Source organism: Parambassis ranga, chromosome 1 (genome assembly GCF_900634625.1).
Source record: "Parambassis ranga chromosome 1, fParRan2.1, whole genome shotgun sequence".
In the NCBI taxonomy this organism is placed as follows: domain Eukaryota; kingdom Metazoa; phylum Chordata; class Actinopteri; family Ambassidae; genus Parambassis; species Parambassis ranga.
In genome coordinates, this window is record NC_041022.1 from 20,532,490 (window position 1) to 20,557,610 (window position 25,121).

A 25,121-nucleotide genomic window follows, 5' to 3' on the forward strand; every position below is an offset into this window, starting at 1 on the left:
ATGATGTGTGGTATGAGGCTACTCATATGAGGCGATAATGCTGGACCAGTGAATAATGGGAAATCTGTTTCAATTTCAAAAGCACTCCTGTTTTGATAAACATTATTCCTAATTACTGAGGTTTTGTGTTAGCTAGTTGACTGATTGATATTTGGAGCTCACACTATAGCTTTAAGTAAAATATTATGATCTTAATGGAGAGAACGTCATTTAAATCTCACATTTTTCATTAAACAAATGTATGTTGATCCATGATCCACTAATAAAATCATATTAAATATACAGTGTTAGAATCTGAGTGTCTGTGGAGACCTCCAATGACACGTCCCACAGTTATTGTTCTCCCATAGCCAACATTCAACTGTCACCTAGTTGGCATCATTATAAACGTGTGAGGTTCAAAAACACAGCTGCAGTTACAGCACATAGCCACTGGTGGTGCCAAAGAGAGGGAAGCAGACTTTGTGTGTTTTGATGTGCTAGGAACAATAGGGGAAATGCGTAGCCTTTAAAAGGAAGCAGTGTGACTGGGGAGGGAGCGAAGGAAGAGTGTGCCAGCATAAGAGGCACTTTCTCTATAGGAGGTAGGTGTACTGCAGAGACAAAGCAACAGCAAGGACTAACACAGGAAATTATTGAATTGCATTATGGGAAGTTCTTCTTCAAAATTCCATCATCGTCTTGCTTAACCAGTAAAAATCCCTCTTTAATTGTTGTGAAAGTAGTGAAGTATCGTAAGTTTTTGGGGGAATCTGCAGGAGGTTTGTGGTGCTTGCTCACGAGTTTTCATCTGAGCCAACCTCTTCAACAAAGTAAATGCAGAAATACCCTTCGGTGTTTAGTCAAAAGCAATGGAGGTAAAGGTGGCATGTGGATTCTGCAAATTTAGAATGAGTCCACTCAGTGAAATTGACTCATTCGCTCATAGTTGCTTGGCCTCTGGAGACGGAGTGGTAGATGGGGTAGATAGATGGGGAGAGACTGTGAGATGTACCTCGGAACACTTGTCTTCACCTTTGGTACAGAGAGCAAACAGGAGGGGCGGGGAGACGAGAGAAAGACCTCATGGGCCGCTACAGTGCTGAATTATAAATGAGGTTTGAGGAAAGGAGGCACTCCACCGGCTTTTCCAATCCTCTCACCTCAATCTGTGCACTCTCTTTCTCTCTCAGACACACACACACACACTAAATCGCACCTACTACACTGAAACAGTATTCCTTGCACGCACTAAGTCTCTTAGAGACAGCACACATTCACACTGCAGCTCCACCAGCCCTTCACTTTCCAACATTCATGTACACCTAAACCCCAGTTGTATCCCACCATGCACAGTTTTACACACACACTTTCTAAGGTCCTCACCATGCATGCATTATTGAAACTCACTTAGCACGCTGGCTTTCTTCTGACATCTGACTCACCAAAGCAATGACCCGTGAGTTCAGAGAAGAAGAGACAGGACAAGAAATGCTGTATTCAGCAACCAGAGGAAACGGTCTCTGACACTGATGTTGGAGGGAAAACAAGGGACATGTTACTATTTCTAGTGAAGTGACAGAAGGAGTTCCCACATCTACCACCACAAAGCAGGAGAATTCAAAAGCAGCCAACCAAGTAAGGAAGAGGGAAGAAGCTAAACCTATATCTCTGATATATCTCTTCATGTGGGATTGGTCACATATGTTCAACACTCACAGCTTTAACTGATACTGATGTTCTTAAAAATGGTCAAATCATTTCCTTTGTCATATTTATATATAGTGTCATAAATCAGCTACTATTATACTGTTGGTATAATAGTACATGCTGTGGTGTGGTGTAGCATGAGGAGCGTGCAGCAGCACCTATAATACAGCCCACACTATTAAGATATGGATCACAGTTACTGGCATAAACTGCAGGAAAATGCTTCATGCCAAATGAAAGCCATTACACAGTGCGTGTGGTCAGTGTGCACCGGAGAGGACCATCTGTTTTATCAGATGAATGATGGTGGGATGGATGCTTGGGACACATTATGCACTCAGGCCTAGAGAGGCCACGGCATATACACAACATAGAAGACTTAAAATGTGCCGCCATGTTTGGATGCTTTGTCCATGGAGTCCATGGGAGCATGCCCTCAGCTGGAGGCATAGCTGGACTATCTAGTGGACCTTATAGTGGTAATTTGGGGCATAGCCCTGGTTTCTTAAAAGTAAAAAAATAATCTCCTGTCACAGGGTCAGTCCTTAACATGAAAAACATCAATTATCAATCCAAATCTTAGATGTGATCCCGCTGCACCACTGATATTAACTGCTGTTAATCAATGTAACTGACATTTCCTGTTTGTCTGAATGTATCACGTTGTTGTGTAATATTTCAGGCTTTGTTAGCATAAGCTTGATTTAGCTAAACTCTGGTTGGTGGGAAAAAATGAACGTTTTTGCAACCATTGAGTATTGAGTCAAGAATTATGAGGATGTCCTGGGTAACGTTTCACACAACCTCCTACCACACAGCTGAGAACACATTAAAAGCAGGAACAAAAAAGGGGAAACTGTGGTCAGCTGTGCACACTGATGAATTCACTCATACTCTGGCATTGGAAGGATCAAACCAGTCAAACTTTATGGCTGAAATGTTTCATTTCGAAACTCATACATCTTTAGGAGGAAGTTGCTTGCCGACGTGGTGCTCGATATTTCAGATAAGATTTCTCACCCTTGGCCTTTTTTCCTCCTCTCAGTAATGGAGGACTGAGAAACACAGGTGTTTACTAAAGTATTTATCGTGGGGTAATGTTTCTCTCTAATGCGTCTCTGCTTGGACATCAGAGATCGATTTATTGGAGTTTATTTCTGCTGCCCTGAGATCAAGGTGGAAGACATTAAACTGTGGCCTCATTGCTGCAACTTGACACCGAATGTGCCATCAGTTTTCAATTACAGAGCACGCTATTATATTTCTGACCTTCAGCTTGTAAAGGGATATACAATTACAGGCCATGGGTGTGAATGCGTCGTCACTTTTGTGTCCGTGCATCGATGCCCATCCTACCACATGAAACTGATACTCGTTTTTTGTTGGTTTTTTTTGATAGCGAAACCTTTTGAGACAATGGATTCCCAAAATAACTCCTGTCACCTGCACACAAAAAGTGGCAACCACAACCTGAACACAGACACACACAGTCATTTAAGTGTGACACTTGCAGCGCAGTGCAGTTTGTTTCTTCTGTCTGTTGGAAAAGTTCCGAGCTGTAACTAAGGACACTTTGTTTGGCCTGAGCTTCTGATCGTCTGCACGGAAGTTGTCCTGACTAACTGCATCACCCAGGGTGCTTTGTTTTGTTTGGATACCCCCCTGGGTGCTTGTTAGGTGAGGCCAACAGACCGGTCAGTGACTGTGTGTTTGTTGTGTGTGCTTCTGGTTAAGCCCAGATGAGACAATACCAAAGCCTGTCCCATGTGGAAAGATGTTTGTCAGATTTTTAGTGGCTTAAGATGAGGTGGCGCACAACTCATTGAGCAGTGTGCACACACACACATACACGCGCACACAAACACATAGAAGAGCTTTACTGCCTTGAGTTCTTATAAAAGGAAGGCCTTTAAGCACTTTGGAGAGTCAGTGCATCGTTTATCACTCCACCTATGAAGCAGTTTAGCTGACGCCATCACATTTTTACAGCTGCAGACCACTGAGTGTGAGATTGTGTGTCTCCGAGTATGTCGGCCCATGTTTGTGTGTGTAAATGTTTGTGTATCCTCACAAGCTTTTAGTGTTGTTGGGTTGAAGGCTGCAGTATGTATTGAATCTCTGTTCTGTTTTGAGTTTACACAGGCGTGCTTGTGTGTATCAGGGTGCGTATCATCTTCATAATTTAGTGGAAATATACATTTAAAAGGTGCTCTTGGTCCTTGTAATTTTCACAGCATTTTAATGCCCACATAAGTTTCTCACTGCAAGAGGAAGTGTGGCCCTTTTTTGGCAGCTTCAAAGACACTTTCAGCCACAGAGAGAGGTGTGAAGAAACTGCAAATAATAAGCTAATTATTGTGTCTGATTCCCTTTCAAGACACTAAATGAAACAATTACATAATAAATGTTTAGTGCAACATATAGTGTGAAAAATAATAGCTGAGCCTACACAATGACAGTTTCCTCCTCCTCTTCCTCCTCCACCCACTGACAACAAAGAGATCCTCGCTGTCACAAAAATTCCATGTTCAACCAAGCTCAACAGGTCAGCAGTGACAGCACTCACACACACACACACAACATAAGCATGCACATTCAATTAGAAGTGGTTAAGAGGAGAATTCCTCCTTCCAGCACGTAGACTCTCCCTCTGTGCTTGTTTATCACTTGGATCAGCTTCCAAACCAAATGTTTGGACTCGTTCCTCAGCTGGTGGTTGGGGCTTTTCTAAACTCTCTAAAGGTTTAGCATAAGCAGCAATGAAACTTGTTAAAGAATTCCCACATGAGAGTCATGAGAGAGAAGACTTCAAATTTAAAACAGATCAACAATGTTTCTCTTAAGCTGTCTAATATCAGTCAGAATCGGAATCTGGTCTGATTGATGTTTCTTTCCATAACATTTGCATATGATTAAGTAAGAATTTGGCACCTGTTCTGTCAGTTCTATTAACAGGTTTTTCAAGATGTATGTATTCTGAGCTCGTCTAGTGCTGACTCTTCCTTATGCATTGTCTGACAGGGAGCACCGTCGGACGGTTGCAGCAGTAGACCGGCTACGACTGCTGGCATGAGCACGTTGGAGTAATTTCTGCAGTCATGTCTTGGCTTAAAGGTACCAGGGTATCCCTGACTCTGCAGAAAGCACCAACACGATGCCTCCGGTTACTGTGTTTGTAAGTGCCTTTGTATATGAACTGGTGATGGGCTGTGTGGGCTGGTGATGGGCCTAATCAGTTTGGCAATTTAGTTTCTGGCCTTTTTCTGGAATTGCTCTGTTTTCTTCAAATAGCTGCTGGTTAGTGACTTCAGTTTGTTGTTATTCATCTTGCACCTAAACTTCATGTATCTTCAGTAAACACAGGCCCTGTGCAGCAGAGGCAGCAGGAATCTGAAGCTCCTGTTACACAGCCTCTTGTTTTGTGACAGGCACAGGGGTGGAACAGTAGTCATGTTTCTGCTTATGTGTGTCTCTGATTCTAAGTTCTGCTGTTCTAACTCATCCCATTAAAGCAGTAGATGATTGGTTAAACATGGCTGGTAACTAATAGGACAATATGTGATGTAGGTTTAGACTAAATTGAAATAAAGGGCGGTGGCTCCTCCCTTCACTGCTCTTTGTGTTCCATGGTGAGCTGTGTGGGAAACACTTAAGGGAGGAGTGAAAAATACTTAAGAGATAAGACAAAATAAGTCAGCGATTGAAGGAGAGCCAAGGACAGGATGCGGCCGTGGGTGATGTGGTGGTGTTTTAGTAATACACTGAACATCAGCGGCTCATCTCCTCTTTACCTTTGACTCATACTCCCACCTCTTCTTTGCAGCAGAGCATCTTATTTTGAAGATGCAGTAATTCCACACTGTGTTTTCATTAAATGGGGTTTTTTTAACATGTTAACTCTGAACTTCTTTTTCTAAACTGAGCTAAGACGATGTGATGAGTTTTCTTCTCTTGGATAAAAGTCTGGAACTTGATTATCCAGCACCCACATTTTCCTCTTTTTCCAAACTCTCTAGAAATCCTAAGCAATCAAATTGTTACAATAACTATGTATTGTTACGTTCCCCCGTTAGTCCAGGGGACAACAAAAGCTAACACAGAGGCAAAAGACAGACGTGTCACTTACAGTGGCCCACTTCCTCATCCGGGTTCCTTCTGAAGAAGAAAGCATGATGATCAGTGCTGATCGTTTGTGTTTCGCCTCTGTGTTAGCTTCTGTTGTTTCGTTCTTTATTTTCTTATATCATTAACAGTCACTGTTTCGCCTCCTGTCTCGTCCTCATGCCTGGGTAACATTGTTGTTTCCCCCCATCCCCTGGACTAACCAGGAAATGTAACAGTATCTACGTACATATGTGTGTGTGTGTGTGTGTGTGTGTGTGTGTGTGCTCTTAGTGTATTTACTGTCTTTACATGTTGTAGATGCTATGACATCTAATTTCTAATTTTTCCTACAGATTAATCAATTTCATGTTTATGTATGACAGCCTGTTGTCACAATATGTCTCAGTAGTAGTTTGGGATAAAGGTGCAGGTACTTGGCAGTCCGTCTTTTTCATCAATTTTTGTTAATATAATTAAACCTGACACGTAAAATAATGTAGAGAAGTTTTCTTGAAGACGTTTCGCTGCTCATCCAAGCAGCTTCATCAGTTCTAACTGTTTGGTGGGGAAACATGGTTTATATGTGGTTACAGACCTCAGTGGGTGGGTCTGGGTCAAACTTAAAAACAATAGCACTAAATGTTTCCATACTTACCTGTGATGCTCTGGCTGACTGGGCCAGGTGTGTCTAACGACTATGAAGCTGCCGGAGGGGGACTGATTGACAGCCCTTTGTTCTTGCTGTGAGTATGTGCAAACTTCCTGGGAATGGATGGAATCACTGCATTGTATGTGGTAGAAAGATGATGTCTGAGGCCACCACCTCTGTTAAGGGAAGGTTTTTCCAGCTTAACATAGTGAGGAATGCTCTGATCTGTACATTGGAGAAACTAAACAACCACTCCACAGAAGAATGGCTCAGCACAGGAGAGCCACCTCCTCAGGACAAGACTCAGCTGTTCACCTCCACCTCAAAGACAAAGGACACTCCTTTGAGGACAACAACGTTCACATGTTAGACAGGGAGGAAAGGTGGTATGAAAGAGGAGTTAAGGAAGCCATCTATGTTAAGCTGGAAAAACCTTCCCTTAACAGAGGTGGTGGCCTCAGACATCATCTTTCTACCACATACAATGCAGTGATTCCATCCATTCCCAGGAAGTTTGCACATACTCACAGTAAGAACAAAGGGCTGTCAATCAGTCCCCCTCCGGCAGTTTCATATTCATTAGCCAGTCCTTAGACTCACCTGGCCCAGTCAGCCAGAACATCACAGGTAAGTATGGAAACATTTAGTGCTATTGTTTATTATTTTTTTATTATATTATTTTTTATTATTTTAGTTTTTATGTTTTTAAGTTTTACCCAGACCCACCCACTGAGGTCTGTAACCACATATAAACCATGTTTCCCCACCAAACAGTTAGAACTGATGAAGCTGCTTGGATGAGCAGCGAAACGTCTTCAAGAAAACTCTTCAAGTCCAGACGCCTTGCTTCAATCTTCTCTACGTATGATGACCTGGATGACTGAGAATCTTCATCAACATGTCACGTAAAATAATACATTTTAGAGTAAAGCTGAATGTCAAACTTTTTCATCTTTTTCTTTTAACAGTTTTTTTTTTCATTCTGCCCCCATGTGTCAGCTATACTGCCAGCTCCCACCTGTGCTGGGTAAATTTTTGTTAGCAGTTCTGACACAAACATCTTGAGTAGGCTGTGTGTGTGTTTATTTAAGTACAGCTGAACAAGCTACTTCAGATTCATATGATGAATGAATTGCTCAGAAGTCACTGGCAGAGTTTGCTCTTTTTCCCCCTTACCTTACAGTTTTGTTCTTTACTCCTCCGGCATGTAGGGAATATGTTCAGATGTCCAACTTTTTTTTTTTTTTGAAGATGGATTCAATGCAAGAATAAATCTTGCTGTGTAAGCACAGGCCGCCCCTGTTCCTGAACCATGCTGCCTGTAGCTAAAAAGGAAATCCCATCCAAAGACAGGACAAGTGCTCGTCATCAAAATGCTTTGAAACTGAGACTATCTGTAGTAAATCTAATTCTGAAAGAAAATGTACTTGAAATAGCTCAATGCTTATGTTGTACAAACAGAACCACAGCTCATATGCAATCTCACATTATCCTTGTTTAAAGAGAGGAGGTTATTTTTGTATCTATCAAGGCATTTTATCCTTTTTTTTCTTTTTAAGTGCAGCTATGTTTACTCTCCTGTTGCTACTTCTTGTAATTAAGGGACAGACTAAGTGGAATATTGCTGCTCATGTGTGCTGGCTCAATAACACTTCATGCTCTTGTTAACACTTTCTTTCTGCTGTTTGGATCATTGTAGTTCAGGAGGATTGTGTTTTATATATTTTAGTTAACAATAACGAGCTTATTCCAAAAAGGAAGTGATTTTGGGACATCAATCTGACTATTCCCACCTTCCTTTCTTTCCAGGATGAAAATGCGGCGGCACAGGGTGTTCTTGCTGTGCACGGTGGGTCTGTGCGTCATCTCCTTCCTCCACTACTACAAGGCCCTACATTACGTCTCCCTGCTGCGCGAACTCTCCGCTCCATACCCCAACATCAAGTCCTTCATCATGGTAACCGGGTTCTTCTGGAGGGAGAAAGGTGTGGCCAGCACCCCACTCAGCCCCGCTTCTCCGGAAGAGGCCCCCCCTCTGCCTGTTCTCCGCCAATCTGACACAAAAGGCAGAGGCATTGCAGGCCCTGCAGGAGTTGGCATAGAGGGAGGGTTAGGCCTGGGGATTGGGGGGGTCATGGTTGGAGGTCCTGGAATCGGTGGCCATGCAGGGCAAATAGTGAGGCAGAGGGAGGAACCAGCGCCTCCACATCCGTGGGAAAAACCAGTGGAAAATAAGCCGGAAGACACACAGAATGAGGTAAGGTGATAAACCGTGACTGTGTTTACAGTCAGAGATGATTTGCAGCTTTACAGGTATCCTATGTCACACAAAAGACAATTGTGTTTCTAGCACTGGACTCTTGTAGCCATGACTGTGCTGTTTCCATAGAGATGGCTTTACACTACAGGGAAACTGAGAGTTAAAAGATACAAGTTACAAAGTTGTTGTACTGGTATGCAACGATGTTGAAGACCTTTCTCTTTTAATATGTCTTTATCCATTAGACATACCTATTTACCTTGTACCTTGACACTGTGTCCTCAGAGTAACAGGTAACCAAACAACTCCAGGGCTAACACAGACACAGACAGCCATTCACGCTCACAGCCGATTTAGAACAGCCAGTTTACCCAACAGGCATGTCTTTGGTAGGAAGCCAGAGCACAAGGAGGACATACAAACACACAGAAAAGAAGCCAGAACCCTCTGTGAGGCAAAGCTCTGTACTCTAATTTTATTTTGCACATTATAAAGTTTCAAATCCAAAGCGGTTCCTTTGTCAGGTGCTGAGTTACATCTCTACCTCAGTGTTAAACAAAGAGTCCTCTCTACCTAAAAATGGAGCCGCTTTGGGGCTAACCCTAAAATACCAAATACAGTTTCATTACATTGGGAGTTTTTTTTTGCAGAAATCACTAATGAAGTTTTTTGTTGTTGTTGTTTTAAAAAAGAAACATTTTGTATTCTGCTCAGGTCATGTACATTAAAAAGTGTTAAAACATGTGCTCAAATTAGTTCTTATGAAATAAAAAGTGATTTAATTTGCTTCTAATAATTTGGAGACGCTCCCTTGCTGCATCTTTTCTGATCCTTGCCCTTCATGTGCAATAGACCAAAAAACGTGTGTGTGTGGGTGTTCTCAGTAACATTTATCATTTGACTCACTGCTGGTTGTGAGTGTTTTGTTAAGGCGCATACATAATTCTCATTGCCCTCAGTTTCTGAACAGTCTTCGTTCAGTCTTGAGAAGCAGAATGCCTTTACCGTGGATGGCACCATTGCTCTTTTTTATTACATTACGCACACATCCTACAAGCTGTTTGTGCACTATCGTGTCAAGGATAATCTTCCTCCTCTTAAGAGAGTCTCTGTGCTGCTCATCAAAATGAAGAACACCTTTCATACTTTGTCAGATCTATCCTCACAACAACCAGGAAGTTATTTATTCTGTTGTGCACAGGTTGACACACACACACACACACAAACGCATACTCTACAGAGAGCTTTGTGATTAATAAAGAGCTTTATGCAAAGGAGGAAAAGAACCTCCGAAAATGTGTAAATACCTTAATGTCTTATATAAAAATGCTTTGCAATAAATAAGTGTAAAACTAAGTCATACACAGTGCTGTCCAGTATGTGCACTGTATACTGACAGAGTATCTGTGCATGCTCTCATTCATCCAAGTCAGTCTTTTCATCTTTCCCTGCTCCCATTGTATTTATCGCTGTTCATATAATCTATAGCTTTCAGCAAGTTCCCACATTCATTTTCATGTTGCCCTGGAGACAAACAAAGCTGCTCTGTGATCACTTATCAGACGCCTGTGTTCATGTAATGATTTACTGCAAGTCAATCAACACGAAGTGTTTCTAAAGACATTATTGTTTAAAACCCGATGTTTTACTTGTAAGCTTTACATTCACCCACATTTGATCTTGTTATTAACTAAGAACTCCTTAACATTGCTCTCAGAGTCTTCTAAATATTACCACAGCGCCTTCCTTCATGATGTCCACGTGATTTTTTTGGGGTCAACAGTGGCACAGTGGTATAGCAGGGTTGTCTAGTAACCGGAAGGTTGGTGGTTCGATCCCAACTCCTCCCTAGTCACTGTTGTGTGTTCTTGGGCAAGACACTTCACCCTAGCCTGTGGCGCGCCTTGCTAGTCATTGTATGACACTGCTTGGCAGCAGCCGTAAAGAATTTCCCTCTGGGATTAATACAGTATCTAAAAAAAAAATAAAAAAAATAAAAAAAAATGTACGCACACTAAAGTTGCTGGGTATTTATTTGCAGAGGAGGTTGTCATAACCATTTCTCATTGCTGTCATTTTCTCCTAGAAGAGAGCTGAAGACCCCCTGAAGCCGCAGGACCCCATCCATCCAGCCAAACCTGGCGGGCCAGGCCACCCAGAAGAACCATTGAAAAGAAAAGAGCATGAGCACAAGATGGTGTTCCCCCAGGATAAGCTGCCAGACCCCATAGAATCCATGGGTGACCTCCATACTCGCACTTACCAGCTACAGGATGACAAAACATCGTACTTTTCCCGCACCAAAGCTGGAGCCTATTGCTTCAAGCAAGGAACGGAGGTGGCAACCCCAAAAGAGTACTCTGCAAAATCAGGGGTTGCGGTGGCTAACGGAGGCACAGAAGTTGGTCGGGTTGGGGCTGCTGGGCAACGGAAAACTCTGGAGCTCCAGCAGCAGCCCTCTGGAGCTCCAAAGGCCAAAACCAGGACCAGGGGAAATGGGAAGCGGCTGGTCAAGTGTGTTTGTCGGCCGGGTTGGCATGGACCTTATTGCGGCGTTCCCACCATGGTGTACCACTCCAACCTGCCAACGAAGGAGCGACTGACGCCCAGAGAGACCCCACGGAGGGTGATCAATGCCATCAATATTAACCACGAGTTTGACCTGCTCCACACTCGCTTTCATGAGCTCGCCCAGGCCGTGGATCTCTTCCTCATTTGTGAATCAAACTTCACCGCCTATGGAGAGAGGCGCCCTCTGAGGTATGACAGTTTTTATGGACAGGTGCATGTGTGGGGATTATAAAAGCAGTGCCCTGGAGGTCAGGTTGCATTTAAGGGAGTTGTGTAATCCTCCCCTGAGCTGCTCTGTGACCATCAGTAGATGATTCTGTAACGCTATAGCATTGTTGGATTAAGGACACTATAGTGTGACTAGTTGCACAGAGAAGAGAATACACATATAACCAAAGAAAACCTCACTGATGATTCATTTTATAATTGGTCTTGACAAGTCGTGCCACTGCAATGACTAGTTCCTGTTTACAGCGTTGCTTGCTGCCACCCTTCATGCTTCTTGAGTATCAGCATTGCTGAATTACAGTTAGCTTCCTTTGGCATCAACACGAAATGCATCAAGTGCAGTTTTACAGCAGATTATGATAAGAGCGACATGATTGACTGTGTGCAGCCTTGAGGAGAGAGATTGGTGTGTTCAATCATAGGATGTGACACTGCATGAAAGGCGCTACATCCAGTGAATGCTGTCTTTTGCTATGCATATCAACAGGTTAATTGAGTTGTTGTTCCACTCGGTTGAGTGCATGAAAAGACGGGGTGTTTTGCACTGAGAGGCGTGATTTTTACAAATGAATCCTGCAGATTATGGATGTTATTTTTTTCTGTCTTCTTCAGGTACCATCAGTTTTCATTCTCTTATGTAACCTGGTTGTGTTTTTCTTCATCTGAGCATCCTATGACTGTATGATGAAAACACTCCTCATTTCCTAGGTTACTAAGGTGACAATTTAAGAAAACAGCACCAACAGGTTTCTCCTTATATGGAACTATTGAGTAAAACTGAAAAAATATGCTATTGTAGCATGAAATGAAACAGTGAACAAACCTCCTCTGGAACATCCCTAACTGGATTAGTGACAAACGTAGCTCTGTAAAACGGTTTATCTCCATGCTCATGCAAATATGCATGGGTCAGGAGTGGCCTGATGTGTATGTACGTAAATAGCTTGTTCCTGTTTGACATGCCTTTTAATCCGGGTTTCTGAAAAACTGACAGATGATCAAAACCTGGAGGCAGTTTTCCTATTACATGTAAATGTGAATATAATCAGTACAAACATGCCCATTGATTCCCTATTTAAAACATTTGGGTTTATGCCATGAACAGAAACCAATTGCCACCTGAATCAGTAGATAAACTGCATCAGAATTTTAAGAAATTTCTTTGAATGTATGAATCAGCTAAAGGCTATTTTAATATTCCTCAGTTTCCTGCGGCTCCTCCTCAACGGTACGTATGACTACATACGTCACAAGATCCTGTATGTGTTCCTTGACCACTTCCCAGAGGGGGGTCGGCAGGATGGCTGGATCGCAGACGACTACCTGCGTACCTTCTTGACACGTAACGGCATATCCAGGGTGGTAGGGGCGAGATCAGATGACGTCTTCGTCATCAACGACGCTGATGAAATTCCAGCGCACGAGGGCCTCCTTTTCCTCAAGCTGTTCGATGGCTGGACAGAACCTTTTGCCTTCCACATGCGCAAGGTAGCAGCAGTCAGCTTCTGTTTCAGCTCTCTCTGATCTGTTAAAGAAAGTACAAGCGTGTCTAATTATCTTTTTTCTACTCTCTCTGTGTCCAGTCATTGTATGGTTTTTTCTGGAAGCAGTTTGGGTCTCTCGAAGTGATGGCAGGCTGCACGTTGGGGATGCTACGTGAAGTCTACGACGGCGATGGCATCAGGCTGCGGCGTCGCGAGTATTACACCATGCCTGGATTCCGCAAGTATGAAAACGACACGGGCCACATCCTGGTGCAGTGGTCAGTGGGCAGCCCCTTCCACTTCGCCGGTTGGCACTGCTCCTGGTGCTTCACACCCGAGGGGATCCACTTCAAACTGGTGTCAGCACAGAATGGAGACTTCCCTCGGTGGGGCGACTACGAGGACAAACGCGATCTCAACTACATCCGCGATCTGATCCGGACAGGGGGCTGGTTTGATGGCTCTGTGCACGAATACCCCCCTGCGGACCCCAAAGAACACATGTACGCCCCCAAGTACATGATGGAGCACTATGACAGGTACCACTACCTCCTGGAGAACCCTTACGTCAAAGTGTCCAGACAGAACGAGGGCTAGGAGTTCAGCTCGGTTAAAAATGCCTGAAATAACTAGTAAGGCCTAAGTGAGGTCTCAGCACTGGATTTGGGGGCTGGAACAGTACTGATGAACAACAACTCTCATTGGAGTGAAAATAAATGTATCTCCACCAGGCAGCACTGACGTTGCAGGGATATAAAATCTCTTAAAAATCATTATTTTGGGCTGAAAAAAAAGGGAACACTGAATCACATCCACCATGGATTTATGAAAAGAGCATTGAGAGGGTACAACCACTGGATAAACAAAATCATAGATTTCTTCATTCCTCCCCTTTTGAGGGAGAAGCCAAGCTATCTCTCTTTTTGTCACCCCGCCCATGTCCTCCCTTTCTTCACCCGCCAATTCGACACGCCTGTTCTCTGAGAGAAAAGGGGCAGCTTTAAGGAAAAGCCAGGGATATTTCTCAGGCGTGTGAGACCTGTGGAGATGAGAAACTTGGAAGTGAAGGACTGTTTTGTTTCTGTCCGCGTTTACTGAAGTTTACAGATCAGCTGATGTTCCCGCCTCACTCTACACTTTCAGATGTCTTCCTGTTATATTTGGTGACCTCCTTTTCCACACAGACTCCTGTTCAGATACATCATTACTCGTGGGTCTCAGTAGAAAATGATAAACCCTATTTAAAATGCCACTGGAACACCTATCGCCAAAAGGAATGACTCAGTGGAGATGTCTTAGCTCATATATATATATACTCAAATTCATCTACATGCACCTTAGATCTGTCTGCGTGGTTGTTTAAAAAAACAAGTGTGTGTGGTCTTTCTCTGTGTCATGTTGTGAAGTTTTGGGCTGTGAAGGGGGAGGGAAAGGGAGAGGAAGGAAGGAGGCAGGGGGAGACAGACTTGTAAGATGGGAAGACAACGCAGAGGAGACAGTAGATGAAAAAGAAAGGAGGATAATGAGGAAGGAAGAGAGCTGTGATGAAAAGGAAAGAAAAGCGTCTGCTGATGCACGAGTATTGCAGGGTTGTGTGTGTGAATGTGTGTTTCCCAGAGCTCACAGACAGCTCTGAATAAATCATGCCCCGTTGATGGCATCTGATTCTGTTGCCATTATTGCGTCGGTCCGATCCGAGAACAATCCAGACCCTGCACCCTTGAGTGTTCGTCTCCCTATCCATTCAGCAGCTGAGATAACTTTGTTTCCTTGGAAACTAAAGTATGTGAAAAAGGGAGACAGGATGGGTGCTGTTAAGATGAGTGGGTGGGTTCACATCAGGCAGTGTTCAGACAAGGTCAGTGTTCAGACTGCAGGTGCCCCTGATTTAAATATGCTGCCAATCTAAGACTATAAAAGTGACTCTTCTTAGTTTTCTCCTCTTTTCTCAGTCCTCATTAACAAGGCGTTTTTTTTCTCTTCACTTATTGTTTGCCTTCTCTACACATTCCACTCTGTGTCAGGAAGTTCAACATCACACCCTCTGACTCTCACTGACCCATACATTCACACAATCAGTATATCTATTTAGTGTTAATCCGCACAAGAATGTCCCGTTTCAGTAATAGGGGTCTATTTGTCTTCTCTCTGCCTCATTTCTCTTCCCCCCATGTCCTGACAGGACATGGCTGTTGTTACCATGGCGATGCTTTCCTCTTTTTGCCCATAGATCACTATCATCCGAATGTTTCGGCAGGAGCCATCATGCCCTCTTCTTGCCGTCAACAGCTGTCGATGTGGCCAAAAGCCAGAGTCCCCATCCCAGATTGTTTGGCGGTAGTCTGTGATGTTGTGGACAATTTGGCAAACTTACTTTTCTCTCTGTGTGTGGACTGTTCTTTTCAAGGGCAGGGAAATCATAGGAGCAGTATTTTGCAGTGCTTCGGAGCGGTTAAGAAAGCCATACCAGTACCGATCAAAAAAGGAGCAAACTCATTGATTTTTCTTTTAACTGCAGATTGACTGTTTTCACCATCTGCTACTGCCACGCCTGTCTGGGCTTTACAGATACTGTTTACATCAGCTCCAGGCTAGATGCTCTCAAGGTGAGAGGGTCTTCAAGAAGAATAAAAAAAGAAAGGTAGGAAACTTAATCAGATGCTAAGGGGTGAGGATAGGACTCAGAACCTAGAAATTCTGATACTGTAGCTTTAATTGATTCAGATTGTCTCAGAATGCTTAAGATGCTCCTTTTCAGAAACAGTTTGAAGTGCCCTTGAGTCAGATGTTGAACCCAGACCTCCTTATTGTCACCTATAATCATAAATTGTCTGATGCTGTTTCTTCATGGCTGCAAACTCATAGTGGGGAAAAATAGGAGATTAGCCAACGGGCCTCTCGACAGTTGTGTCAAGCCTGTTCTGTGGCCTCGATGGCAGCGTGGTCTGTGGCGGCAGCTGTTCAGGGTTCAGTGTTGCCATCCAAACCCAGAGGGGCTGCAGGGAAATGAGCTTTAAATAGGATTTGACATGAGGCGACAACAATGCTGGATGTGAAGCTTTTTGTGTCTAAATTTGATTTTCTGCCTTTTGAGAGATGATTGATGATGATTGATGGAACAATGATGAAGCAGATGATGGATTTTTTTAAAGGCAGCTTGGATCCTGGGTTAACCCTTTAGCAGCCTTTTTATGTGCTCTGTTTTTTGGCAATAGGAGCAGAGAAGCTGACAACATTTTATAGCTTTTTGAGCAAAACCCCTTTGATGAGTTCAACATTTAATCTGAAATTAGTCAAAGTTGATTCAAAACAAAGGCTTGCCTACATTCCTCTGACCTCAAGGCTGCAAACCACAGTGCTGTGCAGACTCCCTCTGTCTGTCTTTGTGGTGAAAAACAAGTTCACCCTCACATCTGCACTTTGCTGTTTGCACAAAAACAAGACATTTGTGCTTTAAAGTTAAACACCATCCTGGACCGGGGTGTGTTTGTGTTTAAGCCCTGCCAAAAAAAAATGTAATGAACATCAGGCCTTTGCAATCAGGCTGCACATCTGGTGAACAGCATGCGTGTTTGCATATGTGCGTGCATGCCATGCACGTTTAAATCATTGTGTGTGCGTGTATGGGCGATTCATGCCAGATATGGGTGTCTGGCCTTTTGAAAGACAAGCTGGGATTACTTCCCCTCAGTCTGTTACCCCGTTATCACTATGGCAACAATCCCCTTGATGAGTTCCTGAGATCACTGAGGTCTGAGGTCATCAACCAAGATAGCCTGACCAATAGGATAAGAGGTGAGGGAGTGCACAGGGTAGACAGCCACTTCATTCATTGTGCAGAACCGGACTTTACTTTTTTAAAAAGCATAATCTTCCATTGCTCTTTCATTTTCACTAAATGTCACAGCACTGCAGAGCTGAGAATAGTGACACACACACTGTGCATGTGATTACCCAGTGTTTGTCTTCACTTTGACTGGCTCATCACAGTATGTAGACAATTTGCATGGCGAGCAGAACAGCTAGGCAGGAAAAACCTTTTTTAGACTAAAATCAAGAAAAAAAAGTTCTTTTTAATTCAAAGCTGACGAATGCAACCCAGAAAAAAGACATCTTACAAATAACCCTTTCACCTCTGTTCCTAGTCTCATTCTTATTGGATGAAGCGTGGTTATGACACGGGGGAGAGGAGGGAGGTAATAAGCTTGACTGAACGCCTTTGATTTTTCACTTTGATGAGGGAGAGTCATCGTGGCGATGAAATGAAAAGCGTCCAAATGAAGGGAGCAGCTCATCATCCCTGTAAGAGAAAATCTATAAACCAGTGACAGTTTAAGTGTAGATGAGGTTGTGATGTTGAAAGAGCGAAGCGGTGTTTGTGCCGCCTCGCTGCGCTCGCCGTGGCTTCATAGAGGCTGATATACGGACAGGAGGGTCTGGACACTTCAGCAGACTGAGGCAGGTGTTACAGCACTTACATATATCTGAAGCTGTTATTTGCTGTTTTTTTGTTTTGTTGTTGTTTTTTTTCAATTTGGGTTTCTGCAGTTCTCTCGTAGGATTCACACTGTGTTGACACACTAAAACAGGTCGCCCTCTCTCACCTCTGGATTACACAATTGCCATTTCAGCAACCACACTGTGTCCATGAAAAATCCACAAGCAAACACTCCAGAAACCACATTCATGGGCAGAACTAAAGTACAGCCAAAAGTCATTTGACATTTTTGTCAAAAATAGTAACCTGTCAGACCAAAGTGTGTGTAATTAACACTATGCAAGTCTATTGCTTGACAGAAAATGTAAACAAAGAGATGAAGGATAAAGACAAATTCAGCATAGAGTAATCTTATGAACCAAGACACTGTTGGCTTTTCCCACCTGGTGATATCTAGTCTACCACAGCTAACTTTAGGGCATCTCAGCATTTTTAACAGTCCACAAACAAATGATCTGCAATGCGTCCAGCTGCTTGTTGCATGTGATTTGAACTAAGTGAATACATTAAGTATAAAATGTAAAACTGTACAGAAGACAGAGCGATGCTGCTGCAGACATGCTTGGTGTTTCCGTTGCTAGGAAACAGCTCAGCACCAGCTTCATTTTCTTTCAGTTATTGATATTAGTAACAGGAAATAAACCTTTTTGGAAGGCTGGTGTTTGAAAGTGTTCTCTTCTAAACATAGGATGTAAGTGCAGCTATGCCTTAGATTACTACTAGTATTGGATAACAGCCAAAATAAGTAAAGTGTTATTATATATCCCGGACACAGCCCATGTCACTACGGCTTTCTTGAAAATGGAAATCTCCAGGGCCAAACTGAGATAATCCTGATGATATCACCATGACATCATCAGGTCTGATGATCACAGTCACAGGTCACAGTCTGAGTGGGAGTAAGCCTCCACTACTAAACTGAGTTGTATGTCTACATTCGGTGAAATGGTCCTTTAACAGGGATCAGATCCTGCAGACCTTACAGAAATCAGAAACATCAGTCTAAATAGATCACTATCAGCCTTCCTATTGGTCCGGCCCTCCTCTCGGCACACGCACTTCAACCATCAACACATGTTTGTAGCGTTCAGCTTGTGTGTGCATCCTGTACAGATGTGTTTCTGCAGGCACCACCACCTCTGTACCCCCCCCCCCCCACCCCACCCCACCCCATCTGTTGTTGCTGCACAGAGTAGCCGACTGGCTGCCTGTCTACGGGCCTTACATGCCTTCATGGCTCTGGACCCCTGCCAGCTCTGTGGCTTCCACTGATTGATCTTTTCCAAGAAACATTAGCAGCAAAAGCAGGCCGGAAATCAAAGAGAGTGTGGTGCGGGGGTGCAGAGAAAAGAGGTCCTTTTTTTTTTACTGGGGTCCTTTTTTGACTCTGTTGTTCAAGTCATTTCTTTCTTCCTGCTCTTTTTGATGGCTCCTGCATGAGGCTTGAAAGTGTGGGACTAGTAGAAAATCGTGAAAAAGTAGAACCATGTTTCCTTAGTTTCGTCTCATCGGCTCATATATGCTTAAGTCCATAAGTGTGAAGAACTTACTAAACCAGAGTGAACACTTTAAGCTCTTCACATCAAAGTTCTTGAGTTAAGGATTTAGGAATATGCCCCAGACTCCCATCAGGCTGTCATCTTGGCTGTAAACATGTTATTATTCTCTTCATGTAAGCGACGGAAAGTGTTCGCATTCCACAGTCTGCACCACATTCACTCCGACAGCTGCACTGATGTGTCACCGCTGATTGAAAAGTACTCAGGCTTTCAACACAAGCACTGCACCACATCGAGTGCAGGTCTCTGACTTTCAGTCTACCATTTGGTAGCATTACACCAACTTGTAATACGGTTCTAAATGTTGTTAAAGGGTCAGTGCGCACAAATAACAAAAGCAATGTTTGGTGATGAATGGAAATGGTGTCAGTACTGGCAGTGGGTTCTCGGGGACACTGATGTTTTGTTCCTGTGAAACCTACAAAAGATTCATTGTACAGCAGTGAATGCAGACCAATAGCACCTGCATGGTGACGTTTGGGTGAACTTTAAAGTATTAAAAGATGCGGAGGAACAACAAAAGGAGCCAACTTGTGTGAACGTTGTCTGGACAATAATTTCCTATATATCACAGTGGAAACATTTACAGTAACCTTGTAAACATGTCAGGTTGAATGTGTGTTGAATTTGTATGACACGTGTGTGTGTGTGTGTTTTCCTTAAGTCGTAACACTTGTGAATGTGTTGCAGCACAGATTGCTGGCATAGGGGTGGGTGTGGGACGAGTCCGGTCCAGGAGTCCATATGTTGTGACAAGGCAGATCAGAAAGATGAAAGTCAGTGCAGCACAGCTGAGACAGATGGACCCGGTGACACGTACCCGCGCGGAGAGTCGGGCGAGCAGACACGCCGACACCTGGCTGCAGATCAGATGCCATCAGGGCCGAGTGTGTGTGTGTGTGTGAGAGAGACAAACTACACCACATGGACAAATGTATGTGGACATACAGGCAACGTATATAATTCTACATACTGTCTGGTGCCTCGCCTACTTCCAGCCAATCACAAGAGCACAAGGGAGTTTAAAACACATTCTTAGAAAGATGCTAAATGAATAAATCTGTGCCTTCATTGTAATATTTTTTGACTGCGTCCTTCCCTTAGGAAGTTTAGCAGCTGATTGATGCCCACACACTGCAGTGTAATGTTGAGATGTCTGCAAACGTTTGTCCATGTTGTGCCAGTTCGCTCCTTTTTCTGTTGCTTGTGTGTGTGATCCACTTTGTAACCCGAGCCTCCCTGCAATTCTCAGAAACTTCCCCTTCCTTAGAAGCCTGACCTGGACTGAGGCAGAGGCAGAGAAAGAGAGGGCGACTGGGGTTAGAAAAAGGCAAATGAAGGGGAGGGAAAGAGGGAGAGGGTGATCCTCCAGAGGGGTTTGAATTCCCTGCAATCAGAAACAGAGACAAGGATGGAAAGAGAGAGGGAGGGAGGGAGAGAGAGGGAGAGAGGGAGGGATCCTTACAATCACAGACTTTTCACATTTGAAGCCTCTGTCCTTTTTGTTTTGGTTTGCACTTTTATGTGAAGTCAATCGTTTTGTGTTTTCTTTCTGGGGTTTTCTTTGAAATGTTTTAATATTGTTTTGTGGTGGAAGTCTGAGGAACAGAGAACGAGTGGTGATGAGTGTCTCTGTTTTTCTATTTAACTTTGTTTTGTACTTTTATTTTGTAACTTCATCCACTTGGCAGCTTGTATTTAATGTCTTTTTAAGGCGGTGTTGTGTATGTGAGTGAATGTGTCTATGTAAGCTCATAAGCACTGTCCCGGCCTACTGCTAGAATAGACTTTCTATAGATTTTTTACCTCCTCTGATGCCGTAAAAAAGGGGACTTCATACTGTGGCAGCCATCTTGTTTTTTTGATGACATCTTTTCCTGTTCACCTTGTGAGCATCAGATAACCACTTGATTTGGTTGCTTTCATTTGAATATGTTTTCTTATCTTCATTTAGGGGATAACTCCAGCACCTACATGCTCTCTATCTCACAATCACACACACTCACACACTCACACAGTGCAGCTCCTGTTTTTTTTTACTGTGGTCTGATTGTGGCCATGTCCTGTGCTGGTCAGACACTCAGACTACTGTAGGCTCTCTGTTTGTGCCCTCGCTGTTATGTGATCGCTATGAAGGCTTGCCATTGTGTGACCAAAAAACATTTTTTTGTCATTGCTTAGCCACTCAGAACCAGTTTGGGCCTGACCCTAGAGCAACCCAGGATGCAGGGAACAAAACTGCTAGTTTTGTCCATGTGTGGTCTTTAAAGTTGTGTGTCTGTCACACAGCAAACTGGTGCTGGTTTTACACTTTGTGTGTGTGTTTTTTCCCCTCCAAGCAGACAAAGATGTCAAAAAATATAAAATATTTGAAATAAAAGCTTTCTATTTGAGTTGCATGCTGAAAAGCAGATGCTACTTCTGCTTGTTAAATGCTAAATTGCACCTTATCTGAGGGACTTGGTTCTGTTTTGTTTTGTTTTGTTTTGTTTGTGCATACACATGTGTGTATATGTATATATGTTAGTCAGGCAACGTATGTCTCTTGAACAGGGTTATTTTTTTATTGTTATTATTGCAAGGGTTCATTATTACTGATACAGTCACTGGTGTTTGTTGTAGGACAGCTTCAATAAGCAGCATCAGCAGTCAGGCTGGGGGTCAAATGGCAGCAGATTTCCAAAATAGATAATAATTTTTTAAAAATAAAAATATTTACTCCATAAAGCAAAAAAAGAAAGATCTTTGAAGAGACACAAATAACACATTGTTAAAAATAAAACCACAAAACTGTTCCTGTATGACTGCCCGCCCATTTGCTGCTGCTTAGTGACACATCGTCTGCATCTGCTTACACACACACACACACACTGGCTTGTCCCCACACAGTAGTGACCACTAGGAGGCGTCATGCAGGTCTCCCCCATATACCACAGATGTACCTTCTGTCCATCTTGTCCTTGAAAGAAGGACAGACAACATTGACGAGACAACCATGTTGTCCAGGCACACACACACACATTGACAACACAGCCTTGGCAGATGACTGGCACTCGGCATGGTGCAGCCACCCGGTCTCCTGTCCCCGGGGCAGAGTGCTGTCTGCAGCCAATTAACCAACAGGGCTGGTTGCCAGGTCCATATCCAACTAATCCCCTCCACCCTCCCGCCGGTTTGCCAGAATTAGCTCTTCACTCTTTACCCAGGCTTTGTTGTGCTAAAAAAGGAGAAAAAATACGGTTTACAGGAAAGTAGGTTAGTGTTAGTGTGTTTTTTTTGTTTTTGTTTTTTTTGTTTTTTTTTGGGGGGGGGAATCCTGGTAAAATTCAACAGCACTTTGTTTTTTGTTTTTTTGTTTAATGAGAATGGGGAGATTACAACTGCAAACCCCTTTCTTTTTGACACCGGTGGATGCATATGAGCGTATCCTGCTTCTACAGTAACAACCTGTATTTCCTGCCGCCCTCTATCCCCATGCACTGATAATGATTGTAAATGGTCACATAGTTTTATTTTTTTATATCTTCGTTGGGTTTTTATTCTGTTTCTGGGGTCGTTTTTGTTTGTTTTCTTTCTGTCATTCTGAAATTATTTGATGGGTCTCTGGAGGAAAGTGTGTGTTTGTGTGGAAGAGAGAGAGAGCGAGTTTGTGTGTGTGTGTGTGTGTGTGCTCGTGTGCACACCGTGGCTTACTGTATAAGAGAAGAAGAAAACGAGAGACTGGGTGTGTTTAGTGGCTCTGTGTTCAGCTCACAGTGCACATCAGCCCCTCTGCCTGTGTTCATCATTGTGCCAGTGTGTTCAGGTGTTCCCTCGCCTCCACTTCCATTCATCCAAATGAAGAGAAAGAGAACAGGAGACGAAGAGGAGGAGGAGGAGGAGGAGGCAATATGCCTTTTTCCCTCAAAAAAAAACATAAGTGAGACACTTTTGAAAAAAAGGATATTTTTCTCCTCTGCGGGGTCACACAGAAGAGTGTAAATTTCTAAGTTAATTGAAAATGATGAATTAAAAACTCATTTGTTCTCTATATGAATGGCTGTATGTTAACCATGAACAAAAAGTAATGAGTTCTATGACAAAAACATATAATAAATTAATTTTAAAATTTTAACAGTGCCAGTCGGTGTGTTCTGTTTGTGTGTTTGTGTTTGCAGATGTTCTGTATAGTGACTATATTGCTGTGATTTACATCATCCGCCCTTCGTCTCACTAGAGGGCAGCACTGCAACACACATCAATACATCTCATTAGGATGCCTCACAGTGCAAACATCACTGTAATTTAAATGAATCTTTTAATGCTCCAAGCTCCAAATTGAAAGTGGGTTTAATTAAATGCTGTCCATAACTAACGTCCAAGTTTCAAATACACATTTAATACAGTCGTAACAGAGAATACTGATTCATATTTGCAAGATGAACCCTTTTATAGAACTGACACGGCAGGACTGACATATTGATCTGAGGCTGTGAACCTCCTCTTTTACCCTAACCCTTTTTTTTAAATAATCCAAAATAATTTGAATAACTGAACATTCAAAAAAAATATAAAATTAAATACCAGGCTTTATAGCAGTGCGATGCCACCTGTTGTGACTGCCAGTGACGGAATTACCAGAGCAAATCATCAACCTGTGGGTGCAACCATTAAACTAAAACACAAAAATAATAATCATAACACACGCAGCTGTCTATAGCTTCGACCACAACTGCCCCAAAAAAAACGTGTCATTTGAGGCCATGATACATCCTGCTGGAAGAACAGAGAGCGACTTTATGTCTAAACATTTGGTTAATGTCCACTCTAAGTGCCAGAACAGCCACAGTGGACCAGGGTGTAACAGCTCCCAGCCCAGCCACGCAGACCAAGGAATGTACTGCTGCTCAAGTGGAGACAATAGGCCACCAACAAAATGCCTTTAAATATCTGCAGACTTCCACACAGGCAGCAGCTGCATGCAGGGAGCATGACATGGAAGATACCCAGATACACAGCAGGGTGACTGAAAATGTACGCTGAAGGGTAATCACAAAAAAAATGCCACTCTGCTTCTTCATACAGTTTATAAAACTAAAACAAAAAAGGGGCTGTCTGCTATGTGTGCCAGGTATTTTTGTTATTACGTCCTATATATTACCATCCCCCTAACCATCCTGCTTTTCATCAGGAACACAGCTGCAGCAGGTTAAACCTCATTGTTACAGTTAGCTCCCTCTGTACTTACACAACTCTTAACAGATCCCTGTTTATACATGAGGAATGCCATAGGAATCAAAGTAACATTTGATTCCGAGGAAAGGCTCCAACAAACAGTGCCGGCACTGACGGCCGCCCTCATCAGTCCAAACCCATCATGTAGTATTCAGCCGAGCTGCCTGCTGAGACGTGGGGGTCCTTTCAGGCAGTGGCTTTCATGACTGACAGCGAGCTCCTTTAAAGGTAGCATTTGAGTAATGGCAGAAATCATACTGTTTAAATTCAGATTTCAATCATAATTCACAGGCATCGATAGAACAGCCTTAGGGCATATAGAGCTTATGTCATCAGTCATTGTGGTCAGATGGTTACATGTAAACAGATCTACATTCTACCTTCCTGAAATGTAAATATTTAAAGTTCAAAGTGCTGAAAGAAACAGTGCACACTGTACTTCAGCATAATAATGTATAATCACTGCATTAACACTGGTTTCTGTTCATTATTTGTAGCCTTCATTTATTGACTTTCCAATCAGCAGTAATCAATAAATCTCATCTCATTATTTTAATATCCTTTTTTTGTATTCTTCCCTTCAGCAGCTAATGGCCATTTAATTAAAATGCTTTCTCCAAAATGACAGTAAGTAAGCCTTTTATGGGGAACAGGGGCACATAATTAAATATATTGTAGTGCAAAATAGAATTATGAAGCAGGAGAGCAGCAAATAAAACACCAACGGAAGCATAATATTCCCTGCAGGAAAGATAAATGGCTGCCTGAAGCAGAACAGCATGAACTCTCTTGTTACATTGTGATTTTGTCATTCTGTAGAGTGCAGCCATAGAGCATCTGAAAGGACACTGTGATTTACAGAAAA

At 42.9% G+C, this 25,121-nt stretch overlaps 1 protein-coding gene across 10 annotated transcripts in view; it reads left to right on the forward strand.

Moving 5' to 3' along the window:
• The window catches only part of mgat3b (beta-1,4-mannosyl-glycoprotein 4-beta-N-acetylglucosaminyltransferase b), a 53,745-nt gene extending 30,589 nt beyond the window's left edge, over positions 1-23,156 (forward strand). For 6 of the 10 annotated variants that reach the window (XM_028418821.1, XM_028418743.1, XM_028418989.1 and 3 more), the window contains exons 2-5: positions 8,252-8,699; positions 10,789-11,462; positions 12,707-12,989; positions 13,085-23,156. In XM_028418821.1, the coding sequence (XP_028274622.1) occupies positions 8,253-8,699; positions 10,789-11,462; positions 12,707-12,989; positions 13,085-13,582 (1,902 nt within the window). In that variant the 5' untranslated portion in view covers position 8,252 and the 3' untranslated portion in view covers positions 13,583-23,156. Of the gene's footprint in view, positions 1-4,710; positions 4,865-8,251; positions 8,700-10,788; positions 11,463-12,706; positions 12,990-13,084 lie in introns of all 10 variants that reach the window. The other 4 variants (XM_028418398.1, XM_028418472.1, XM_028418531.1 and 1 more) reach the window with 2 other exon arrangements.
• The last annotated feature ends 1,965 nt before the right edge of the window (positions 23,157-25,121 follow it).